The 21675-nt window shown below is 41.4% G+C and overlaps 1 protein-coding gene across 7 annotated transcripts in view; it reads right to left on the bottom strand.

Moving 5' to 3' along the window:
- The window catches only part of PRKG1 (protein kinase cGMP-dependent 1), a 1271158-nt gene that overhangs the window by 223959 nt on the left and 1025524 nt on the right, over window positions 1-21675 (bottom strand). For 4 of the 7 annotated variants that reach the window (XM_056819190.1, XM_001374648.4, XM_056819201.1 and 1 more), the window contains 2 exons: window positions 16573-16650; window positions 12143-12237 (listed from right to left, as the gene is read on the bottom strand). In XM_056819190.1, the coding sequence (XP_056675168.1) occupies window positions 12143-12237; window positions 16573-16650 (173 nt within the window). Of the gene's footprint in view, window positions 1-12142; window positions 12238-16572; window positions 16651-16950; window positions 17402-17512; window positions 17570-21675 lie in introns of those variants that run through there. The other 3 variants (XM_056819215.1, XM_056819206.1, XM_056819193.1) reach the window with 3 other exon arrangements.

Below are 21675 nucleotides of genomic sequence, written 5' to 3'. Positions count from 1 at the left end.
ACCCTGAGGCATCATTAGCCCTGCTCACCTTCCCAGTCCTTCTGTGTTGCTCAGGCACGTTCAACTCCTTATTATCCAATTTAGATAGTTAACCATTTCCTTCTCTAGCTCATTTTACACATAAGAAATTGAGGCAAACAGGAGTAAGGGACTTGCCCAGGGTGACACAGTTAGTTAGTGTCTGAGACCTGATTTGAACTCAGGGAGATGTTTTCCTGGCTCTAAGTCCAGTGCTCTTCACTGTGTCACCTAGCTTTCCCCATCTTCCTGTAGGTGACCTATAAAAGCAGACTTAGCCAGGCTTCTGAGTTCATGGTTCTAAGGCAATCCATCCCATTGCAGGCAGGGGGAAGATCAAGATTCCTTTGGCCTCTCTGACTAGATGCTCTTTGGGTAGCAGCCACAGGAATGAGAAGGAACACAAGCATTGGTCCTCCTCTTTCCTTCATTTCAGAGAGGTCCAGATAATTGCAAAGAAGGATGAACCAGCAAACTTCCAACCTTCCCTGGTATTGTCAATGTATGCCAACAAAAGCAGCTCTGAGAGGCTAGAGAGTGAGTGTCTTTCCCTTTGCATTTGTTGAGTTGAAAGTCCTTTTCATTCCCCATTAGAGGATGAATTTCTTGAGGGCAGAGACTGTCCCTTTTATTTCTGCCTTGAATTCTTATTGTAGTCCTTGGCCCATAGTTTTTATTTATTTTGATTGCTAAGTTAATTGATTATTACCTATGGCTCAGGAGAAAATCTCCTGCACTGGGCTACAGGGTTAGATGATAGAGATGCTAAGGTACTCATTTTCCTTCTTGCCAACACAGTGAGCTCTGAAGGATGAGGGTGGGTTTAGAAACATGGACTGCAAAGCTTGGACTAGCTCTGCTTTTCAAAGTTTTGGGGGGGACAGTCTTAGAGAGGAAGAGAAGCTGGTGCCCCTGGGAGGGTCCTTAGCATAGCTACAGCTTTCCTGCCCCACAGATCAGTTTCTAAGTGTTGATGATCGTGGTGGGACTTGTCTTCCTTTCATTCTTAACTAACAATGGAGAAAGGACAAATATACGAATGCTCCCAATGCAAGATGAGAGGAAACTGATGCAATATGGTTGCTGCAAAGTAATTATTACGTGGGCAGTCATACAGGAGGCCAAAAGGACCTCATTTTTACAGACATGTCCTTTCTTGAATTCTTTTGTCTTGTACTACCAGACATGTCAAGCATTCTTCTTCCTGTGTTATATCTGCTACTTGCTTTGGCATCTAGTTGAGTCAGAGCTATTTCCTCCATTCCTGCTCCCTTTCCCTGACCTTAAAGCAATTTTGATCAGATTTACAAGACTCTCACCAGTCCTTGTTAGGTGTGGTCCATCCCTCGCCGAAAGCCCAGCATGATTATATATAATGCCAACGTCCACAAATCCAAATCCTGCTCTTAGGCAACACTTTCTAACAAGCTGTTCATTTCCCAAACCTGTATTTCTTGTCCAAAGTCCTTCTTAGTCATCATGAAAAGATTACCTGGGCTTTTAAAAGGTCATTTTACTTATTTTTTCAAGAATTAACTCCCCAGAAGGCTTTCAAGAGCTCTTCAGGCAGGATCATTTATCCCAACATGAATCACCAGAAGTGGGTTGTCAGGAGGTTCTCTGTCATATTCAAGATATGAGCCAGCCTAATGGACAGCTGCCTCAGTACCCCTCAGTATGGTCACAATTATCACCACTCTCTTGTCCACCAATCATTAAAAGGCCTTTGTTTCCCAGCACCATATGGGAGTGATGCCCTTATCAGTATTCAGCACAAGAGCAGCTGTTTCCTCCTATATAGGCTACTAGCAAATGCTTCCTTGATGAATGAACGAATAAGTGGATGGACAGATGGATGGGTGCCAGATGGGTGTTTCTGTGTTTCTGAGCACACAACATCAAACCAAGGTGTACCACATCCAAAAGGTTCACCACTCTATCTCACTGTTTGAAAGAAGCAGAGAAATTCAAACAAATTAAAAAATTAATTAGCCCCAACTATACTGGGTGTGGCATCTCAATCCTAGATGGAAGACCCAGCTCTGGCACTCACCAGTTGTGTGACCTAAGGCAAATCACTGAAATTCTGTGGGTGCCAGTTTTTCAACCTGCAAAATGGGCACAGTAATGTTAGCATTTTCAACTTGATGAGAGGCAGCAGGATAGTGAATAAACAAGTCACAGAAGCAGGAAAGCCTGATCCAAGAGCAACATATAGCACATACAAGCTTTGTGATCCTGAATGTGCCTCTTACACTTTCTGACCAGGAAACTCTCTAAGACTGTAAGATACAGTTAGAAGGACTTTACTCATCAAGAGTTCCCTTCAGTAAGGAAAAAGACTTGGGTTTGAATATTGCCTCATCTTAGCATAGGAATTCTTCAAAAGCAGACCTTTCAGCTCCATCCATCACCCTCCCCCGCTCTCTCTCTCTCTGTGTGTCTCTCTCTGCCTCTCTCTCTCTCTTTCCTCCTCTCTTCCTTCTTTTCTCCCTCCCTCCTTCCCTTCCTTCTTCCTTCTTCCCTCCCTTCTTCCTTCCTTCTTTCTTTCCTTCCTTTCTTCATTTCTCTAGCAGTTAGCATAATACCTACCACATATTAGATGTTTAAGAAATCCTAGCTGGCTGATCCTGAACAGTTATATAATGCAACCCTCCTATTCTGAATATGAGGAATAACTGAGATTCAGGAACTTACCCAAAGTCAAAGGCTATTCTAAGTCTGAGGCACATTGTAGCAACTTAATAGGAAATATAACAATTGGCTCCTGCTTCAGATATTTGCTATTTATGTGATCCCTGGCAAATAACTGCTGTCTGCCTCAGTCTCCCCATCCATAAAGCTGGATGAAAATAATACCCCTATTGCCTACCCAAGAGGCTGTGTAGGACAATTAAGATAATCTAAAGCCCTTTGCAATCCATTAAGCATTATAGAAAGGTCAGCTCTTAGTAGCTGGTCATTAACTAGGCGATTAGCTTTAACTGGAACATGTTTAATCATCACGATTTTTGAGGAGAATTCCCAACATCCCCTATTTGTTTTCCCTTTTCCTATGATTCCTGAAGGATGTTACATGGGCTGAGTGAAAAGCTTTGTAAATGAGAACAAGGAATTGCATCACTTTTGTTCTTTTCCTCAATTTCCCTGTGGAAACTGACCTGATGTTTGTGACTTCAGGGATGAAGAAGCAGTTTAAAGAATGCTTTTCGGACACACTGATGCTTCTCCTAACCACTAGAGGAAATGTGAAGCCTTTTCACTAATCTTTCACGTACCTGTTGCCCAAGTCTCATCTCTAATAGGAAAAAAAAAATGGACTTTTTTCTGAACTCCAATGAACTCAAAATGTTTTTGAGGCAGCAGCTGCCACCATCAATACCTTTGTTTTCTGTGAAGCTGATGGGGTTGGGATAAAACAAAATCTTTCCCTTGCCAAAACATTAAGCTGCTGTTTCTGAACATATCCAACCAGTACCAGGTAGTGAAGAAATGAGGACACTCTCCAAACAATGAATCTAGGACTCAGTTTCCTCTTCAATAAATGATAGTACTTCAGGTCCCTTCTAACTTTTGTACCATTGGGGAATCCAGAGAGAAAAAGAAGAGAAGGTTTAGGGGGACAACGTGACACTATTCTCACATGTTTGAAGAAGAGGAATTCAAATTTCTCTCATTATCCCCAAAGGTTAGAATCATGAATGATGGGTGAAAGCTACAGAGAGATAGCATTTATCTCACTAGAAGGAAAGCTATCTAACGATTAGGATGCCAGGTTAATAGATTTAATGTGAGATAGGAGTTTAGAGTTCTTCTGGTCCACTCTTATTTTACTGAGAAGGAAACAGGCTCAGAGAGATGAAGCTCATAAAGGTAGTGAGTAGTAGGATCACAATTCCAACGCTGGTCCTCCAACCTCAAAGCTAGCTCCCTTCCCACTGTTCATCCATCTTGTAGCATAGGAAGTATCTCTCTGAGAGCAGAAAGTCTTCAGGAGATAGTGGATCTCTTTGATCAAGGATGGATGATCTCTTGTCAAAGGATCATAGCTAACCACCAATGAAGAGGAAATTAAAATAATCATTTGGAGCTATTCTGCTCAATTATATGACAACAAATCTTAAAATTTAGAAGGAATGGATGAGTATTTATAAAAATATGAATTGCTCAGATTAACAAAAGAGGAAAAAGAATGCTTAAATAATCCCATCTCAGAAAAAGGAAACTGAACAAACCATCAATGATCTCCCTAAGAAAAATCTCCAGGACCAAATAGATACACAAATGAATTCTATCAAACATTTAAACAATAATTAATCCCAATACTATATAAATTATATGGCAAAATAGACAAAGGAGTCCTATGAAATTCTTTTTTATAACACAAATATAGTGCTGATACCTAAGCCAGGAAGACCAAAAAAAAAAAGAGAAAGAAAAGTATAGATCCATTTCCTTAATGAATATTGATGTAAAAATCTTGAATAAAATACTAGCAAAGAGATTACAGCAATAGATCACAAGGATTATTCACTATGAACAGATGGGATTGATACCAGGAATGCAAGGCTTTTTTATTTTAGGAAAACTATCAGCATAATTGATCATATCAATAATCAACCTAACAGAAATCACATGATTATCAAAGAAGATGCATAAAAAGCCTTCAACAAAGTATAGCAATTCCTATTAAAACACTAGAAAACAGGAATAAATGGGCCTTTCCTCAAAAATTATAGGTAGTATTTATTTAAAACCATTAGCAAGTATCATCTATAATGGGGATAAGTTAGAAGCCTTTCCAATAAGGTCCGCAGTAAAACAATGATGCCCATTATCACCACTATTTAATATTGTACTAGAAATGCTAGGTTTAGCAATGAGAAGAAAAAGAAGTGAAAGAAATTAAGGTAGGAAAGGAGTAAACTAAACTATCACTCTCTGAGGATGATATGATGATATACTTAGGCAATCAACTGAAAAACCAGTTGAAATAATTAATAACTTTAGCAAAGTTTCAAGATACAAAATAAACTGATATAAATCATCAGTATTTCTATATATATTTCCAACAAAGTCCAACAGCAAGAACTTCCATTTAAAATAACTTTAGACAATATAAAGTACCTGGGAACATACTTGCCAAGACAAACACAATTAAAAAGCACTTGTAACCAAATAAAGTTAGATCTAAACAATTAGACAAATGTTAATTGCTCATAGGAAGGCCAAGCTTATATAACAAAAATGACAATTCTACCTAAATTAATTTATTCAGTGCCGTATCAATCAAACTACCAAAATATTTTATATAACTATAAAAATAATAACAAAATTCATTTGGAAGAACAAAAGGTCAAGAATGTCAAGGGAACTAATGAAAAAAAAATGTGAAGGATGGTGGCTTAGAAATACCAGATCTCAAACTGTACCATAAAGCAGCAAGCTTCAAAACAATCTGGTATGGCTAAGAAATTGAATGTTGGATCAAGAGAATAGATTGGGGGTAAATGATACTAGCAATTCTATGTCTGATAAATTCAAAGATCCCAGCTTTGGGGATAAATGCTCAGTATTTGACAAAAATTGCTGGAAAACTAGAAACTTATGGCAGAAACTAAGTATAGACTAATATCTCCTACTCCATATCAAGATTAGGTCAAGTTGGGTATATGATTGAGACATAAAGGATGATACTATAAATAAATTAGGGGAACATCGAATAGTTTACCTGTTATATATATGGAGAAGGAAAGAATTTATGACCATACAAGAAGCAGAGAATATTACAAGATGTAAAATGAATAATTTTGATTATATTAAATTAAAAAGTTTTTTAAAACAAAATCAATGCAACCAAGATTAGAACAAATTGGGGGAAATTTATAACAAATTTCTCTGATAAAGGTCTCATTTCTCAAATATTTAGAGAACTAAGTCAAATTTATAAGAATATAATTCGTTCCCCAACTGACAAATGGTCAAAAGACATGAATGAGTAGTTCTCAGATGAAGAAATCAAAGCTATCAATAATCACATGAAGCAATGCTCTAAATCCCTCTTCATTAGAGAAATGAAAATTAAAACAATTCTGAGATACCACCTCACACCTATCATAATAGCCACTATGACAGTAGAGAAAAATGTTGGAGGGGATGTGGCAAAATTGAAACACTCATGCATTGTTGGTGGAGTTGTGACCTGATCCAACCATTCTGGAGGAAAATTTGTAACTATGTTCAAAAGAAGTATAAACCAATGCATGGCATTTGATCCAGAAATAGCACTACTAGGTCTGTATCCTGAATCTTTAAAAAAGGACAAAGGACCTACTTGTACAAAAATATTTGTACCTGATTTTTTTGGAAGTGGAAATTGAAGGGATGTCTATCAAATGGTGAATAGCTGAACAATTTGTGGTATATTTTGGTGATGGAATACTGTTGTGCTATAAGAAATGATGAACAGGATGTTTTCAGAAAGAGCTAGAAAGATCTACATGAACTGATGTAGAGTGAAATAAGCAGAACCTGGATAACATCATACACAGTAACAGTAATATTGTGGAATTATCAACTGTGAAAGATTTAGCTACTCTCAGTTATACAATGATCAAGTACAAATCTGAGGGACTTATGACAAAGCATGCTATTCATCTCCAGAGAAAGAATGGTTGGAGTCAGAATACAAATCAAAGCACACAATTTTCACTTTAGTCTACTTGGGTTTTTATTTGGGGGGTTGGTTTTATGTGATTATTCTCTTACAAAAATGAACAATATGGGAATATGTTTAGCTTGATAATACATATATAACTAGATCAAATTGCTTGCCAGCTCTGGGAGGACAGAGGGAAGGGAAGGACGGAGGCAATTTGCATCATATAACTTTGGGAAACTTATATGGAAACTTGTTATTATTTGTAACTGATAAAATGAAACATCTTTATTTAAAAAGATCATAGCTGTATAGACCTGGAGATAGAACAACAAGCCAAGCTTCTTAATTTTACAGATGAGTGAACCTATGTCCTAAGAGGCTTAGGGACTTTCTCAAAGGCTCACAGGCAATAAACAAAAAGAAGGATTTGAATCTATGTTTTGTAAATGTTTCTGATTACTACATTAACTCCCTGACAAATGTGTTGGTCAAGGATGAATTAGACTCAATGGGTTCAGAGTTCCCTTTTGCCTCTGAAGTTCTCTATTTCCACTTCTTGTATTTTCCCTTTATTGTGTTCTTCTTTGAGAGGAAAATGCTATCATGCTTTATATGGAAATGACATTGGCAAGAAGCAAAACTATAATATGGTCACAATAGTCACCTTCCTAAAAATACAGACCAGGTGTATAAGCTGACACCAGCCCTAGGCTCTCTTAAACTAAAAATAACAGGCATATCTGTGTTTACCATGCAGGAAATGAACATCAATGGTCCCTTCCTCAGTGGGAGCTGTGAACCTGATTCCCCATGTATTAGATTATGAATTAACTCCAGAATATCTTCAAAGGGCTTTCAAAAAAACATAGCTCTGAAAGATATACATTTTACTTGTGGGAAAACCATGATATTAAATCCTGAATAAAGAATGATCAGTCATTTCCATTGCAAAATTCAAATAATTCCAGAGGTGCTCAGAAAGACCCACAAGGCTGTAGGTAAACATAGTCTAACAATTCTAGGCACAAGATATCTAATATCTGTGGTCAGAAAAGTAAGGCTTAAATTGGGATGTATTCAGTATGAGCACAAGAGTCCTAGGCATGGCAGCACATGCTAGACTACTGGTCCTGCCTCTGGCTTAGTTCTTACAGGCAATTTCCAAAGAAGAAATTCCTGTGAATAAGGAACAAAACTTTCCTACCAACCACCAGCCAAGGACCACTTACTGGGAAGGCAAGTCAATCTTGAAGCCATAAGACACTGATTCAGAGACAGCAGGCAGCGGCGTCAGGCTAGTCAAATCACCACAACTACCTTGACCATCATCTCCTCAGACTGTAATGGAGAGAGTCTAGGACCCCAACATCCACGAGCCTTAGGAATAGCCATGCTTGTTCTTTTTGTGATGTAAAGAAATGGAAATCGAGACGATGCCCATCTATTGGGAAATGGCTGAATAAGTTGTGGCGCATGGTCATATTAAAATACTTTGGCTATAAGAAATGCTGGGAGGGGCAAGGTTCAGGAACCTTATATGAACTGAAGTAAAGTAAGATGATCAGAACCAGGAGGACATACACAGTAATAGCAATATTGCAAGGATGATTGACTGAGAGAGTCTTAGCTACTCTAATCAAAACAAGGATGTGTGAATTTCCAAGGGACTCATGATGAAGGCTCCTCTCCACTTCCAGAGAGAGCTGATGAAATCTGAGTCCAGATTGAAGTATAATTTTTTTGTTGTTTTTTTTTTGGCAACCTGGCTAATATGAAATTCCACTTTAACTGACATCCACATGTATAATGAATATCATGCTGTCTGCTTTCTCAATGGTTTGGGAAGAAATCAAATCAAGAGACAAATTTTTGGAGAGGGGATGGGGGGAGGAGAGAGAGAGAGAGAGAGAGAGAGAGAGACAGAGAGAGACAGAGAGACAGAGAGACAGAGAGAGAGAGAGAGAGAGAGGGAGAGAGAGAGGGAGAGAGAGAGAGAGAGACAGACAGAGAGAGAGACAGAGAGAGAGACAGAGAGAGAGAGAGAGAGAGAGAGAGAGAGAGAGAGAGAGAGAGAGAGAGAATGAGAAAATAACAATGCTTCCTCCTGGGAGATATTGTATGCCTCTGCATGATTCTTGAAAGTAATACTGAGGATCCAGAAAAGAAAATGTCAGTACCAACGTCCTTGACCCTATCAGTAGTTCAACATCAGTAAATGAAATAACTTTGTCGGGGGGGTGGGGGAATGACATTAAGTAACAATCATTAACTTTTGCTTTGCTATGACACCCTAAGGACCATAAGACCTCTCTGACTTGCATCTGAAGCCTTCCATAAGTCTTATCTCCTCATTAGAATGTGAGCTCCCTGAGAACAGGAATTGTCCTGCTTTTTTCTTTTTATAACCTTAGCACCGTGCTTATAGTTTGTTCATTTATTCATCCATTTATTCATTCATTGTTTCATTAATTTAGGAAGCATGGTCTTGGTGAAAGAGTGTGGATTTTTATTATTTATTAATTATATTAATGGAATTAATTAATTAAAATAGTGTAATTGATTAATGAAATATTAATGATATGAATGGAATTAATAACAGATATTAATGAAGAGAACACGGAAAGTCAGGGCTAAAGAAGAATTGCCTTGGCAATGTCTAATTTAAGGAGAAAAGATGCTGGTTGAAAGGATGCTGAATAGGGGGCAGCTGAGTGGTTCAGTGGCTCAGTGCATTGAAAGCCAGGACCAGAGATGGGAGGTCCTGGGTTCAAACTTTGCCTCAGACACTTCCTTCCTAGCCCTGTGACCCTGGGCAAGTCCCTTAACCCCCATTGCCTAGCCCTTACCACTCTTCTGCCTTGGAAACAATACACAGTATTGGTTCTAAGATGGGAGGTGAGGGTTTAAAAAAAAAGAAAGGATATCTGATAATGATCCTTCCCACTTGAATGCCTGATGATTTTTTTTCCCTTAAAGCTTCTGCTACACCCCCTTTCCTATTAATTTTGTCTCTGAACTATCCTTTGACTGACCTAATCATGTTCTGTCTCATTTTATATATGTTTGGGTGTGTCATATTTTCTCCAATAGAATGTAATGTCCTAGATGCAAATGGTTGCCAGCTTTATATTTGCTTTTCCTCACTCACTCTGTGGGTGATGCTACTAGAACATGCTTGATAATGTGTCCATGATCCTAGGATTAATCAGAAAGCAATGGACAGGCCATATTGACCATGAATTTGAATTGGGAAATATTAGTGTTTTGCTAATTGGCTCTGCTGAAAAGAGGTTGTTCCTGGGCTTTCCTCTTGAGGACACAACTAGTTTTTGCCCTCCCTGGTTTTATTCCAATTGTGGAAATCTAGCTTCTGGAGCACAGAGAGATGGTTTGTTGTCCTTTCTGCCATATTGTAGAGGGTCCCCTCATGCCTAGCAAGGGGTTTTCACCTTTATTTGGTGCTTAACAGGGGATCATTGAAAGCTTTGTGGTCATGGAGTGATGTGATTGGAGAAGTTCATTAGGAATGAGGCAACATGATATAGTAGAGAATTCATTGGCTCTGGATTCAAATCCTGCCTCTCAAGCAGACCATATGAGTGACTGTGGTAAACTCCTTTCAGCTCCCTGGGTCTTAACGTGTCTTCATTGGCTTAATGACAGATTTGGATGAGAGATCCTTCGGTCCCTTCCAGATCAAGTTCCATGTGCCTATGATTTCAGGATTTATCTGACAGCATCAAGCTGCCATATTGACTTAGGACTCTAATTGGGCAATATTAATGGTTAGCTAATTGGCTTTACTGAAAAGAGGTTGTTTCTAGGTTTTCCTCATGAGGATCCTCTAGATTTGCCCTCCCCAGTCACATCCCAGTTTTGGAATTCCATCTTTAAAGCACAGCCCTATTGCATGGGGCCAGAGGAGACAGACCTGATCTGCCTCCCTTCCTCCAAACCCTTTCTTGTTGCTGGCCTCCTTTGGGGAAGTCTTCTCTCTCCCCCACATAGCTTCCAGTTTTGCCACATGAAAAGCATCGCACAAAGTAAGATGGCTACAGGTTCACATGCCGAGAGTCTGGTGCATTTACTAGTGGGGTTAGTTCAAAGGCAATCAACCCCAGGGAGGAAAGCCGCTGGTTCATGTATGCTATTTCAGTTCTCTTTCTGTGAACTCATAAAGAAGGAAAGAGCCCCTGGCCTCTTAGTCTGGAGGGGAAATGACACATCACCAAGCTGTGTTTGTCTAGGGAACACCTACGGCCAAGGTTTTATTATGCAGCTTTTCCAATTGAGTGGAAAGAGAAACGTGTTTCTAGTCTGAATCATTCTGAAGATCAGTCACCCCCTGTGGCAGATTCTTCCAAATCCAGTCTTACACCTGGAATTTGGTACCCAAATCCTGCCAGCTGTCTGGTTCCTATTCAAGGGGGTTCTGAGACTGGCTCTGTTCCTAATTCCCTACTTGGGTGACCTGGGCCTCACCTAAAGGGGCTTCACTTCAGCCATCTCTAAGAGACTTTGCAGTTTGGACATTCTGGGATGCTGAGGGCTCTCCTGGGGCAGTGATTGTTACCAGAGTCTTATCTCTGTCTTCACATCAGGGCTGCGGTGGAAAGTCAGGGATGTAAGATCTCATGGCTTTGGGCACTCAACCTCTTATAAGTAACTAATTCAAATACAAGCACCTTTGAGAAGTCATTGTTTTTAGATGGCACCCATTGGGAGATCTGGGATGTGGGGATGTCAGTGGGGCAAAGTTTGGCAAAGGACACAGCGAGCCAGCCTCAAAGTCAGGAAAACAGAACTCCCAACCCTAGGCCCTCCCACCTCTTTCTCAACAGTCAATGACTGGTCGGGGGCCATCTGCCCTGCCATTGCTCCCCAATGGAACTTCCAGTCCCCTGGAACTGAGCCCACTCTCTCCCCAGATTAGAGTGTCTCGAAGTTAGATGATCTCATTTTTCAATGTGTAATCCCTACACAATTAGCATCCAGCCATCGTTTCTCCAGTCCATTCCATTCCTACTTTAACAAATCTTTGGAGCTATTCCAGGGCATGGAACGTAAAAGGAAAATTCTCTTAGCAAAGTAAGAAGGATAGGATCAAAGGTACAGGGCGGAAGGCCCCTTTGATGGCATACATTTCCCAGGGACATTTTGGAGGGCTTCACACCCCGCCTGGCTCATGACAAGCAACGCATGAACTCTGGTTTCTTCTTCCCCTCTGTGGTTGACGATGGTCCAATGCTTCATCCATTCTGTGCCTGAATGGCCCCTCTTGGGCATCAGTCTAGACCTCACCAAGAGTCCAGAAAAGGTCTGTTTGTTTGTGAGACTCCACTGGAAACAGCAAAAGGGAGTGCTACGGCTCTACACACTCCTGGCCTATCAGCAGCTTCGAGTGGAAGGAAGGAGTTTATTATTGCCCTCAGTTTTAAAAACACAAGAACCATCTCCACTTACCCCTGCAGGGCCTTTTCTCCAAACCAATCACCTTTCCCTAAAGTGCGAAGGAAGATTGGGTCTTCACTTGGGGAGTCTTCTCGAGTGACATTGACCTAGTTGGGGGAAGAGAAGGAAAATGACATAAGAACAAAGCCTTTGCCACAAGTGCTGGTGAGGATGACTATCTTGGGCTTGTCACCATCTTGGATCCGTCCTTCAAGGTACAGCCCCAGATGTCTCTCCTTCATGAAGACTTCTTTGATGAGGAAGGGATTTTTCTCTGAACTCCAGCAAATGTAGAAATGACACACATGCACAACCATACACACATGTACAATCTATCTTTCATAGGACCATAGATTTGGGACTGGAAGACTTCAGGGTAATATAGCCTAAACCCTACATTTACACATGAGGAAACTGAGGCACAGAGAAACTAAACAACTGGCCCAAACTAGACCTTGAACCCATGTCTTCTGACTCCAAATCCAACACTCTTTCCACTATAAAACACTGACCCTTGGAACAGAATTAAGAGACAGAGAGGGCAATGCTAAAATTGTTCTGTGTAAAGATATTTCAAAACATTCTGCTAGCTCTTTCTTTGATTAACCAAAAAAAAAAGTATTTTTCCTTTTTGTTTGTTTGTTTTTCAGAGGCAAAACTGTTTTCTGCTTGAATAAATGGAACTAAATACAGAAAGAGAGGCCTAACCAGAGGGCCAGAGCCCCCTGCTGCATCTCTTATTGCATTTTCTGGAAAGAAAATAGGTTTAGTGGCCCCAGTGAAAACATCTTCTCTAAGGCTCCCTTTTCACTATTATTATTTTTTCATGTAGGAAAATCACTTATTTTCCTTTTTGTTATAAGACAAATGGCAGATTTACTAAAATGTTAAGTGCCAGGGCTTGCTGGCACTTTCATTCTGTCTTCCCAGCCTCTTCCTTTTCTCTGTCTTTGTGAACGAGCCCCCCCCAAACCCCTTCTTTGTACCTCTCCCCTTTTTCTACAGCAATCAGTAGTAGTAGCTTTCCCATTTTCCATCAATCCCCATGACTGGTTGGGGGGGATTCCTGGCTGGTGAAAAAGCTTGGGCTGAGTTAAAGATGTTTTTAATCCTCCCTTCTCACAAAATCCTGTGGGCTTCTGCAGAGACTGACCAAAGGGCTGGCATCCAGGCTTTGCAATTATACCTGTTTCTACAGTATTTTCTTCTAGTGACTCCTCTTAAGGTTCCCAAAGGACCTGGAGCAGGGATTCAGAAAAACCCAGATTTGAATCCCACATCAAGCACTCACTAGTTTTGTGACCCTGGGTAAGTCACTCAACTTCTATGCCTCAGTTTCCACCAATGTAAAATAACATCTTAAACAAGAAGACCATTTCCAATTCTCAGTTGATGATCTCACCTCTGAAGTGTTTTAGGTAAGTGATCATGGGTAAGTCACCCAACCTTTGTGCCTCAGTTTCCTCATCCATAAAATGACTAGGATAAAACAAATAAAGTTGGCATTCATAGAGTGCTTTAAGAATGCAAAATACTATACACATGCTCCCTCCAAACTAGATGGCCTTCAAAGTCCCTTCTGGTCTATAACTCTGATGCCCCCTCTTCAATATATGACAGGTACCCCCAGTGTCCTCACCTGGGAAATGAGGGGTGAGACTTAATGACTTCTATGATTTAGAGCCACCTCTATGACCCGATGATCTCGTAAGGCTTCCTAGATTATTCTGGGGCTGAGGGGAGCTGCCTCCGATAGCCGCTTGATGAATGTGGGCAGTATCACGACCCCCGTGTCTGTGTTATTGATTTCTGCCTGTCTGTCTATTTATTTATCTATGTATTGTCACAGAAACCCAGGAAACAAAAGATTCTCCCCAAACTGCCACCATTGGACATCAGAAGTGGCTGAGTTTGTCCTTCCCCCCCCCCCCCTGAGTTTCTCCTCTAAACAATCCAAGGTCTGGCGCCCCACATGAGCCTCCCTTCACCTGAACTGGGCACAAACTTTGGGTTCTTTCAAGAAGGGGTGCAGATTCGTGTAAACCGTGTGGCTTCCAGTACCAGCAGAACCATCCGTGGCCCACACTCCATAAACACTGCCTGAAGAGAAAACGCACCCCGATAGCTAGGAAGGGAAAGAACTTCTGGGAGCAAGAGCATCAGTGGGAGCCGTTCAAATCCCAGTGGACTTTCTGTCCATTTTCAGCCATAGAACACGAGCTCATCGATTAGCCTATGAAATAAGGGGTTTTCCTCTGAGTCATTTTCTTTGATTCTGAGGAATAGGAGGGTCAGTTTGTCCAACTCTCCCTCCATCCCCCAAACAGGGGCTTCCTGGCTGAGGGTCCTTAAACATTCTGACTGACCAGGGCTGAGGAGCCTCCGGCTGGACCCCAGAGACTGCTCTAAAAAGATGGACATGCTCAGGACTTTGGAGCTGGAAGGGATTTCAGAGGCTCTTCTCCCCAGCTCGACCCCCCTCTCCACTTTCTGGATGAGGAAGAGGCCACCAAGGAAAATAAGTGACTTTCTGAGGGCTGCGTAGCTAGTAGGTGTCTGAAGTGAGATTTGAACCTCTGACGAGTCCCTGATTAGTCTGAAATGATTTTCTCTCTGCTTTTTTACTCCTTTCCATGACTCCTTTGTTGGTATCTTCTATGGCCTCATGGCCTCCCTCTAGAGACCATCCCTGTGTTGTTCCTTGGCTCAGTGGACCTAGAACTAGACTTGAGCCCCTTCCTTGACCCTTGGCACTGTTAAGCCGCTGGCAGCCTGTGTCCTGACAGCTGGCCCTGCCCTGATCTCCTTGTACCCTCCACCTGGCTCTGGCTCCCTGAGGCTCTCTAGTGGATGGCTGACCACGAGCCCTCTCATAATGAGTTAATCTGGACAGTAGATGTAAATGACCAGGATCGACACAGCCTTAAACTGGCTTAAAAGCTCCTTCTAGGTCTATCGGGGATGGTGCGATTTCTTATTCTTTTTAAAGAAGTTCGATCCATCGCCTTTATTCATTTTGAATGTTCTCCAAAGCAGGGAAAAAGAAAAATAAATAGTGACTCTGTGCAAAGCATTTAGATGATCTCACAAGTGCCTCAATGCTCTGCTTCCCTTTCCAAGTGGAGGCAGTACCAGGACTCACACTTTGTCCCCCTCTAGAAATGCCTCCGTCAGATCACAGCCCTTCCGCTTTCCTCTGGCACTTTAACGTTTGCAAAGCACTTTCCACAAGTTTCTGTGAAGCAAGCAGAGCAAATAGAAACCCTCCCTGAAAGGTAAAGTGATTGACCCAAGGCCACTCGGCTAACAACGGCTGGATTCAGGACTCGAACCTAACTGGACTAACTCACGTCAGAGCTCTTTCCCCCTCTGCCTCGCCCAGTGCCATCTCTATCGTAAGGGCCATAACCACTGGGTGCCCCCATGGCAGAGTTTTGTGACAATACAGAGAAGACACAGCATTGGGGCACAACTTGCCCTGATGCCTCCTGGTTGAGCCTGGAACCCAATGGCAAAGGGGATATATAGCTGAGCCACTCTGGACACCTCTGAGGCTACGCAAGGGGAGAAGGGCTGGAGCTTTAGCTCAAGGTACCAGCCTCTCTTGGTGCCCTTCCGGCCAACGCTCCTATCTCCTGATGGTCGTTCCCTGGCTTGTGCTGTGTGGTGCCCTCTCGTGCTTCTTTCCCCTTCTTCCACCACCCCAGGCTTTCCTTTCTGCCCCCATTTATTTTATCCTGAGTGCATCTGACAGGGGGGGACTTATCTCTGTGATCCCCACTCAGCTGAATTTGTTCTAGATTCCAGAGCTCCTTATTACAGTTCTGAGTGCTTATTTTTTTCTTTCAAAGGTTCAAGTTCTCATAGACTTTTAGCATCTCAAAGTTGCCTTTCTTTACCTCTTAAAAAGCAATTTCCTTCAACACTCAGGTCAAGCAGTGTCTTTCACGTTGTTTTTCCTGACCTCCCAGCTGCTAGTGATTTCCCTTAAAAATGGACTTTGAATTCATTTTGTACATAGCGATGCACAGATTGTCTCCATTGATGGAATATAAACTCCTTGAGGGCAAGGACGGTTCCACTTTTGTTCTAGTATTCCTTAGTTGGCACTTATTACATGTGTGTCCTTCGATCAGTTGGTTTCTACGCTACAGGAGCAAGTCTACACTACAACGCCCCACTGTCCCTCGGAAGTGAATGGGATTGCCCCTACTTCAGTTACTAATTTAACTAATGGTTATTAAGTAATTACTATGTGGTTTGGCCATCCTAAAAATAACAGGATTATTCTGTCAGCATTAACTCTTGAAGCCTAGCTTCCAGTTGTCTTCTCCCAGTGATGGAAGGTCGAAAAAGTTACAACGGTGTCCAATGCTCTACATTCCAGTCTTTCTGGAGAAAACCCTATTTTGAGCTCACAGATCATCAGGAAAAAAACTTACCGTTCCTTTGCTAATGATGAAAAAGGTGTCCCCTCGGGCTCCTTGCCTGATGATATATTCCCCATTCTCATAGTGTGTCTGAAAAATATAAGGAAAGAAAAGAAGACCTGAGAAATCATCGTCACCAGCTGGACTTACCAAGACACGAGATGACCCCTGCAGTTTATATAGTATTTCTTAGCCTGTTCCCAGAAGAAGAATTATTCCCTCCATGACCAGAAGTGATTTCTCTAAGGAGAAGCAGGAGAGAACTCATTGCTGGCTCGGGAGGCACACAAGATGAAAAATGAGAACCGTGTCCTCCGGCTCACGGCTTCTTTGTTACTAAGCAGGGAACCCTAGCTGGGGACAGAAAACATGACTGTCAACTGTTCTTACAAGCCCCAGAATTCCTGGTGTGCATATTATATCCATTAGATGGTGTGCCATGAGAGAACTCTGCAAACTTCTGCTGGTTCTCCTCATGGTCTTACACGTTCGCCATTTGGGCACTGAACTCTGTAATCCACTCCCGTTATGACTCATGTCCATTCAAAGTGGGAGAGTCACTCCTCTGCTTCTGAATTATGTTAGTAGGACAAAGACTTCTTCAGTTCATTCATGAAGTGATTCAATGATGCATCCATTCACTTAACAAATACTTATCGGGTATCTCCCAAGCCCAGAACTCTGCTGTGGGGACTGCAGAGGCTACAGAAATCAAAAGATATTGAAGACTCCCTTCACAGAGCATCCAAAGCAAGAGTGGAGTACGGTGTCCACAACATGATGTTGGGAGCTGATTCATGGTATTCTTTTGTTCAAGGAGCCACGTTAGCATGGGTAAGTTGGACAAGTTATGGCCTTAAGGGTAAAAGATGAACTTATTTGACATTTAAAATTCCTTGAAATTTGGATCCAACCTATTTCTCTAGACATATTTCACATTATTCCCTCTTACACACTCTATTGTCTCCTAGTTTTATCCAGTATATGACAGTTGATCTCTGGGTGCCATGTTTTTCTTCCCCATGCCTGGAATGCTCTGGGAATTCTTAATTCTTTTTTATCTAGAGCTCTTACACTCCCGTATGGGGGAGATCGTTCCAGGGACCCTCCCTTATTAGCATTGTTCCAGATCCCTTTTTGCCTCTCCCACAAAATCATTTTTTATATAATTTCCATTTTCTTATCTCTGTAATTATCTCCTCTCTCCATTAGAACAAAGCTTTTTTTTTTTAAACTCTTATCTTCCATCTTAGAATCAATACTTTGGGTATTGGTTCTAAGGCAGAAGAGTGGTAAGAGCTAGGCAATGGGGGTTAAGTGACTTGCCCAGGGTCACACAGCTAGGAAAAGAACAAAGCTTCTTAAGGGCAAGGACTATTTCATTTTTGGTTTTATATCTCTAGTACCTAGCACAAGGATCAGCTAGGTGGAGGAGTGGATAGGAGGCCATGATTGGAGTCAGCAAGATCACTCTTCCTGAGTTCAAACCTATGTTTGACATGTACTGGCTGTGTGACCCTAGGCAAGTCACTCAGCCATGTTAGCCTCAATTTCCTTATTTATAAAATGAGCTGGAAAAGGAAATGCAAATTATTATAGTATCTTGCAAAGAAAACATCAAAAGGGGTCACAAAGAGTTGGACATGACTGAAAAATGACCTGGCAACAAAAACCTAGCACAATAGCTTGCTCATTGGAGGCTTTTTAATAAATCCTTGTCAAATTAATCTTTTTGCATATTTTAAAAATGTACATTCATATCATCTTTATGGTCAAGTCTCTAGCCGTTAGCGTAGTGCCTGTCACACAGTAGGTACTTAATAGGTGCTTGATGATGGCCTCATTGGAAATAATAATGGCAGCTAGCACTTATAGAGTACTTTATGGTTTGCAAAGCTCTTTCCCAATGTTACAGCATTGGATTCTCATAACAAGCCTGGGAGGTGGGGAGTATTAATATCCCCATTTTATAGATGAGGAAATGGATACAGGCAGAGGTCAAGTGGCTTGCCCATCAATCTAGCCACTAGGTTAGAGTGAGACTGCCTCTCACTACCATCTAGACCAGGACAACATCATCAATAGATAGTTACTTAGCCTCTGATTGGCTGGTTTTTTTTTTCTTGAAATAACCAGACCCTCCCCTTTGGCTAGCCAAGGTTAGAGCACAGAAGCCTTGCCCACAGCATCATCCTGTACTGAGACCCCACATATCTCAGCAGGGAAGGAAGAAAATGCACCAGGGAAATAATTGACTCTAGACCTTGAGGAACTGGGTAAAACTATTGAAGAGACAGAATAGAACATGAGCTAAGACTGCATACAAAGCAAAATATCAGCAACTGCGAATGATGACAGAAAAACAAAGGTCTTAGCACACTGCAAGGGCTGCAGGGAAACAGACAGGAGGTAATTATTACTTATCTAATTCAGTCACATAGTCCATGACATTTCTCTTTTTCTTCAAGTTTGCTGAAGGAAAATATGCCCCAGAATAATTAGATTTGGTAGTGTGAAACAACCGAAGATAAAAAGATTCTGAGAGGGGTCTTGGGTCACTGACATTAAGGCAGAAGTAAGAAATGAAAAAGGAACGACCCAAAGAACCATACAGGAGACTTAGAAGGGGAGGAAGAAGGTTGTTTTGTCATCGTCCATTTTATCCCCAAGAGAATGTCTGGTATGCAGTCAGCACATAATAAATGCTCCTTAGTGGGGACACTAATACACTCTTGGTGGAACGGTGAACTCATGCAACCATTTTGGAAAGCAGTTCAGAATTCTATCCAGAGTTATAAAACCTATGCATACCCTTTGCCCTAGCAATGGTATCAATGGGTCCCTTTCCCAATGAGATCAGGGGAAAAAAGAAAAGGTCTGCGTTCCCAAATATTTATCTTGATAGGGAGTCACTATAATTAGTGAATGAGAGGCAGAATGGGAAGATATTTGACATTAGGAAAATCACTGGCAACATCTAGAGGATGGATCAGGCAAGACTTGAGACAGGAAGACCAAGTAGTAACCTAAAGTCTAACCCGATCCTCCTTTTTCTCGGTAAATTCTGGGGATTCCCTGTTATCTATGATCAAACATAAAATCCGCTGTTTGGTGTTTCGAGGTGCTCCACAGCTCAGCATTTTTCTCCCTTTGTAAGCTAGCAACAATAATCTTGTGATTCCTTACACAAGACTCTCAATCTGTCCACTGCTCGCCTTTTTACTCGCTGGCTACGTCCCATGACTGGGATGCTCTATACCTTTGCCTTTTGTTTACCTTCAACTCAGAAGACAGTCTGGAAATTGGGCAGGGTGTGCATCTGCCTGGATTTCTGGATTTCTGGATTTCCTGTACCCAGTGCCGACAAATGCTTCCAAAGACCGTCACTCTGTGCCTCCATCAGTCCTAAAGCTGACACTCGCATTCTAAACACGAACATTTTGTATCTCGGGGATTTCAGCCCTCACCACGAATACAAAAGATGTTCCATTCATAGGATGCCTATTCTCCATGAGAAAACTTTTTTCCTTACTTTTGTTTCATTAAATGATGAATCATGGCTAAGTGCTCCTTGGCTTGCCAACATTTTCTTCAATCATCCTATTAAAGATTTCCTTTATGATTGATTATTCCTATTTCACACAATTACTACCAAGGGTCACCTTGTTCCATTGCATTCCATTCAATGGCAAATCTGTGCTTATCCTTAAGACTCTAATGGAACCCTCCTTGCTCACTGAGGATTGGATGCAAATTCATTTCCACTGTTTACACTTCAGTGTAAGTTTTCAGAATTAGCCATCATTCTCCATGGTAAGGGCAAGGAAAAGGGTTCGTTTTAATTTTTAATTTTAAAAAATCTATTTATTTAATTAATTAATTAGAAGATTTTCCATGGTTACATGATTCATGTTTTTTTTTTTCCTCCCTTCCTCCCTCCTCCATCCTGTAGTCAACTAGCAATTCAACCGGGTTTTACAAGTATCATTGATCAAGACCCATTTCCATATTAGTAATATTTGTGCAAGGAAGTTTTGACTGAATCTGGCTTTTTATTTTTCTGCTGTGAAATATGATCTGAAAATTCAGATATGTAGCCACTTGCTTCTCAGCATCGATGGCAATAATGATGATGATCCACCTCAGAACCAAACGAATCAAAAAGATAAGCCTTCCCAACTGAAGTAGAACACAGAACCCTTATAAGTAGACTTGCTAAGCCTTCCTCATTTCTCTCTCTCATGGTAATCTCAGTTTCTTTTCTCTCTAAGTAGCTTCAAGAATGTCATCATCACACATCAGAAATCCACTATTTTTTCATAACAAGGCATATAGGAAGAAACATATTCCCTTCCTCTTAAAAAAAATTAGGGGGGCAGCTGGGTGGCTCAGTGAATTGAGAGCCAGGCCTAGAGATGGGAGGTCCTGTGTTCAAATATGGCCTCAGACACTTCCCAGCTGTGTGACCCTGGGCAAGTCACTTAACTCCCACAGTATTGATTCTAAGACAGAAGGTGAGGGTTTAGAAAAATTAGGTCCTCTTTTTAAGTTTTCACAAGAATCCCATCAAGATGCTTCTTTGACCATTTCTCCTCTAATGGTTTTCCTTCCTTATTGTTCCCATGCCTAAACTTCTGGCTAAAGACAGACTCTTCCCTTTTTGCTTTCAGATTCTCTTTTTTTTTCCTCTGGCTTTCCATACCTCTGGCAAAATTCTGGAGGCCTGGATAGTCCTGCCTTTCTCTGCCGGTTTCTGTCTGTAGTTCTTCACGTCTTGGGTGGTCCAGATTACACTCCACCCTTTAATCCCCCCAAATACCTTTCCAGTTTAAGATTCAAAATCAGTTGTTGAGCCAGCAGAGGCAGCCCAGGCTTGCTAAATCCAGACCATGACTATCAGACAAAGCTGGGAGAAACCTTGTCGGAACCGCCCCAAACAGAACTGCTGCCCTGTTTGCTGGAGGTGTTCAAGGATTCCTGCCATTCTCCAAGTGAATTTCCCATTCCTGGCTTTTTAGCCTCAATGGTTATCCATTTGTCCATTCTTGTCCAGCACACCAAGACAGCCATCCAGGAGGCTGAACATCACTGATTAGATCACTTCAGCTTCATGCC

This window comes from Monodelphis domestica, chromosome 1, assembly GCF_027887165.1.
Source record: "Monodelphis domestica isolate mMonDom1 chromosome 1, mMonDom1.pri, whole genome shotgun sequence".
NCBI lineage: Eukaryota > Metazoa > Chordata > Mammalia > Didelphimorphia > Didelphidae > Monodelphis > Monodelphis domestica.
Note: the sequence above shows the minus strand (reverse complement) of the source record. Positions and strands in the feature narration are given on the sequence as shown.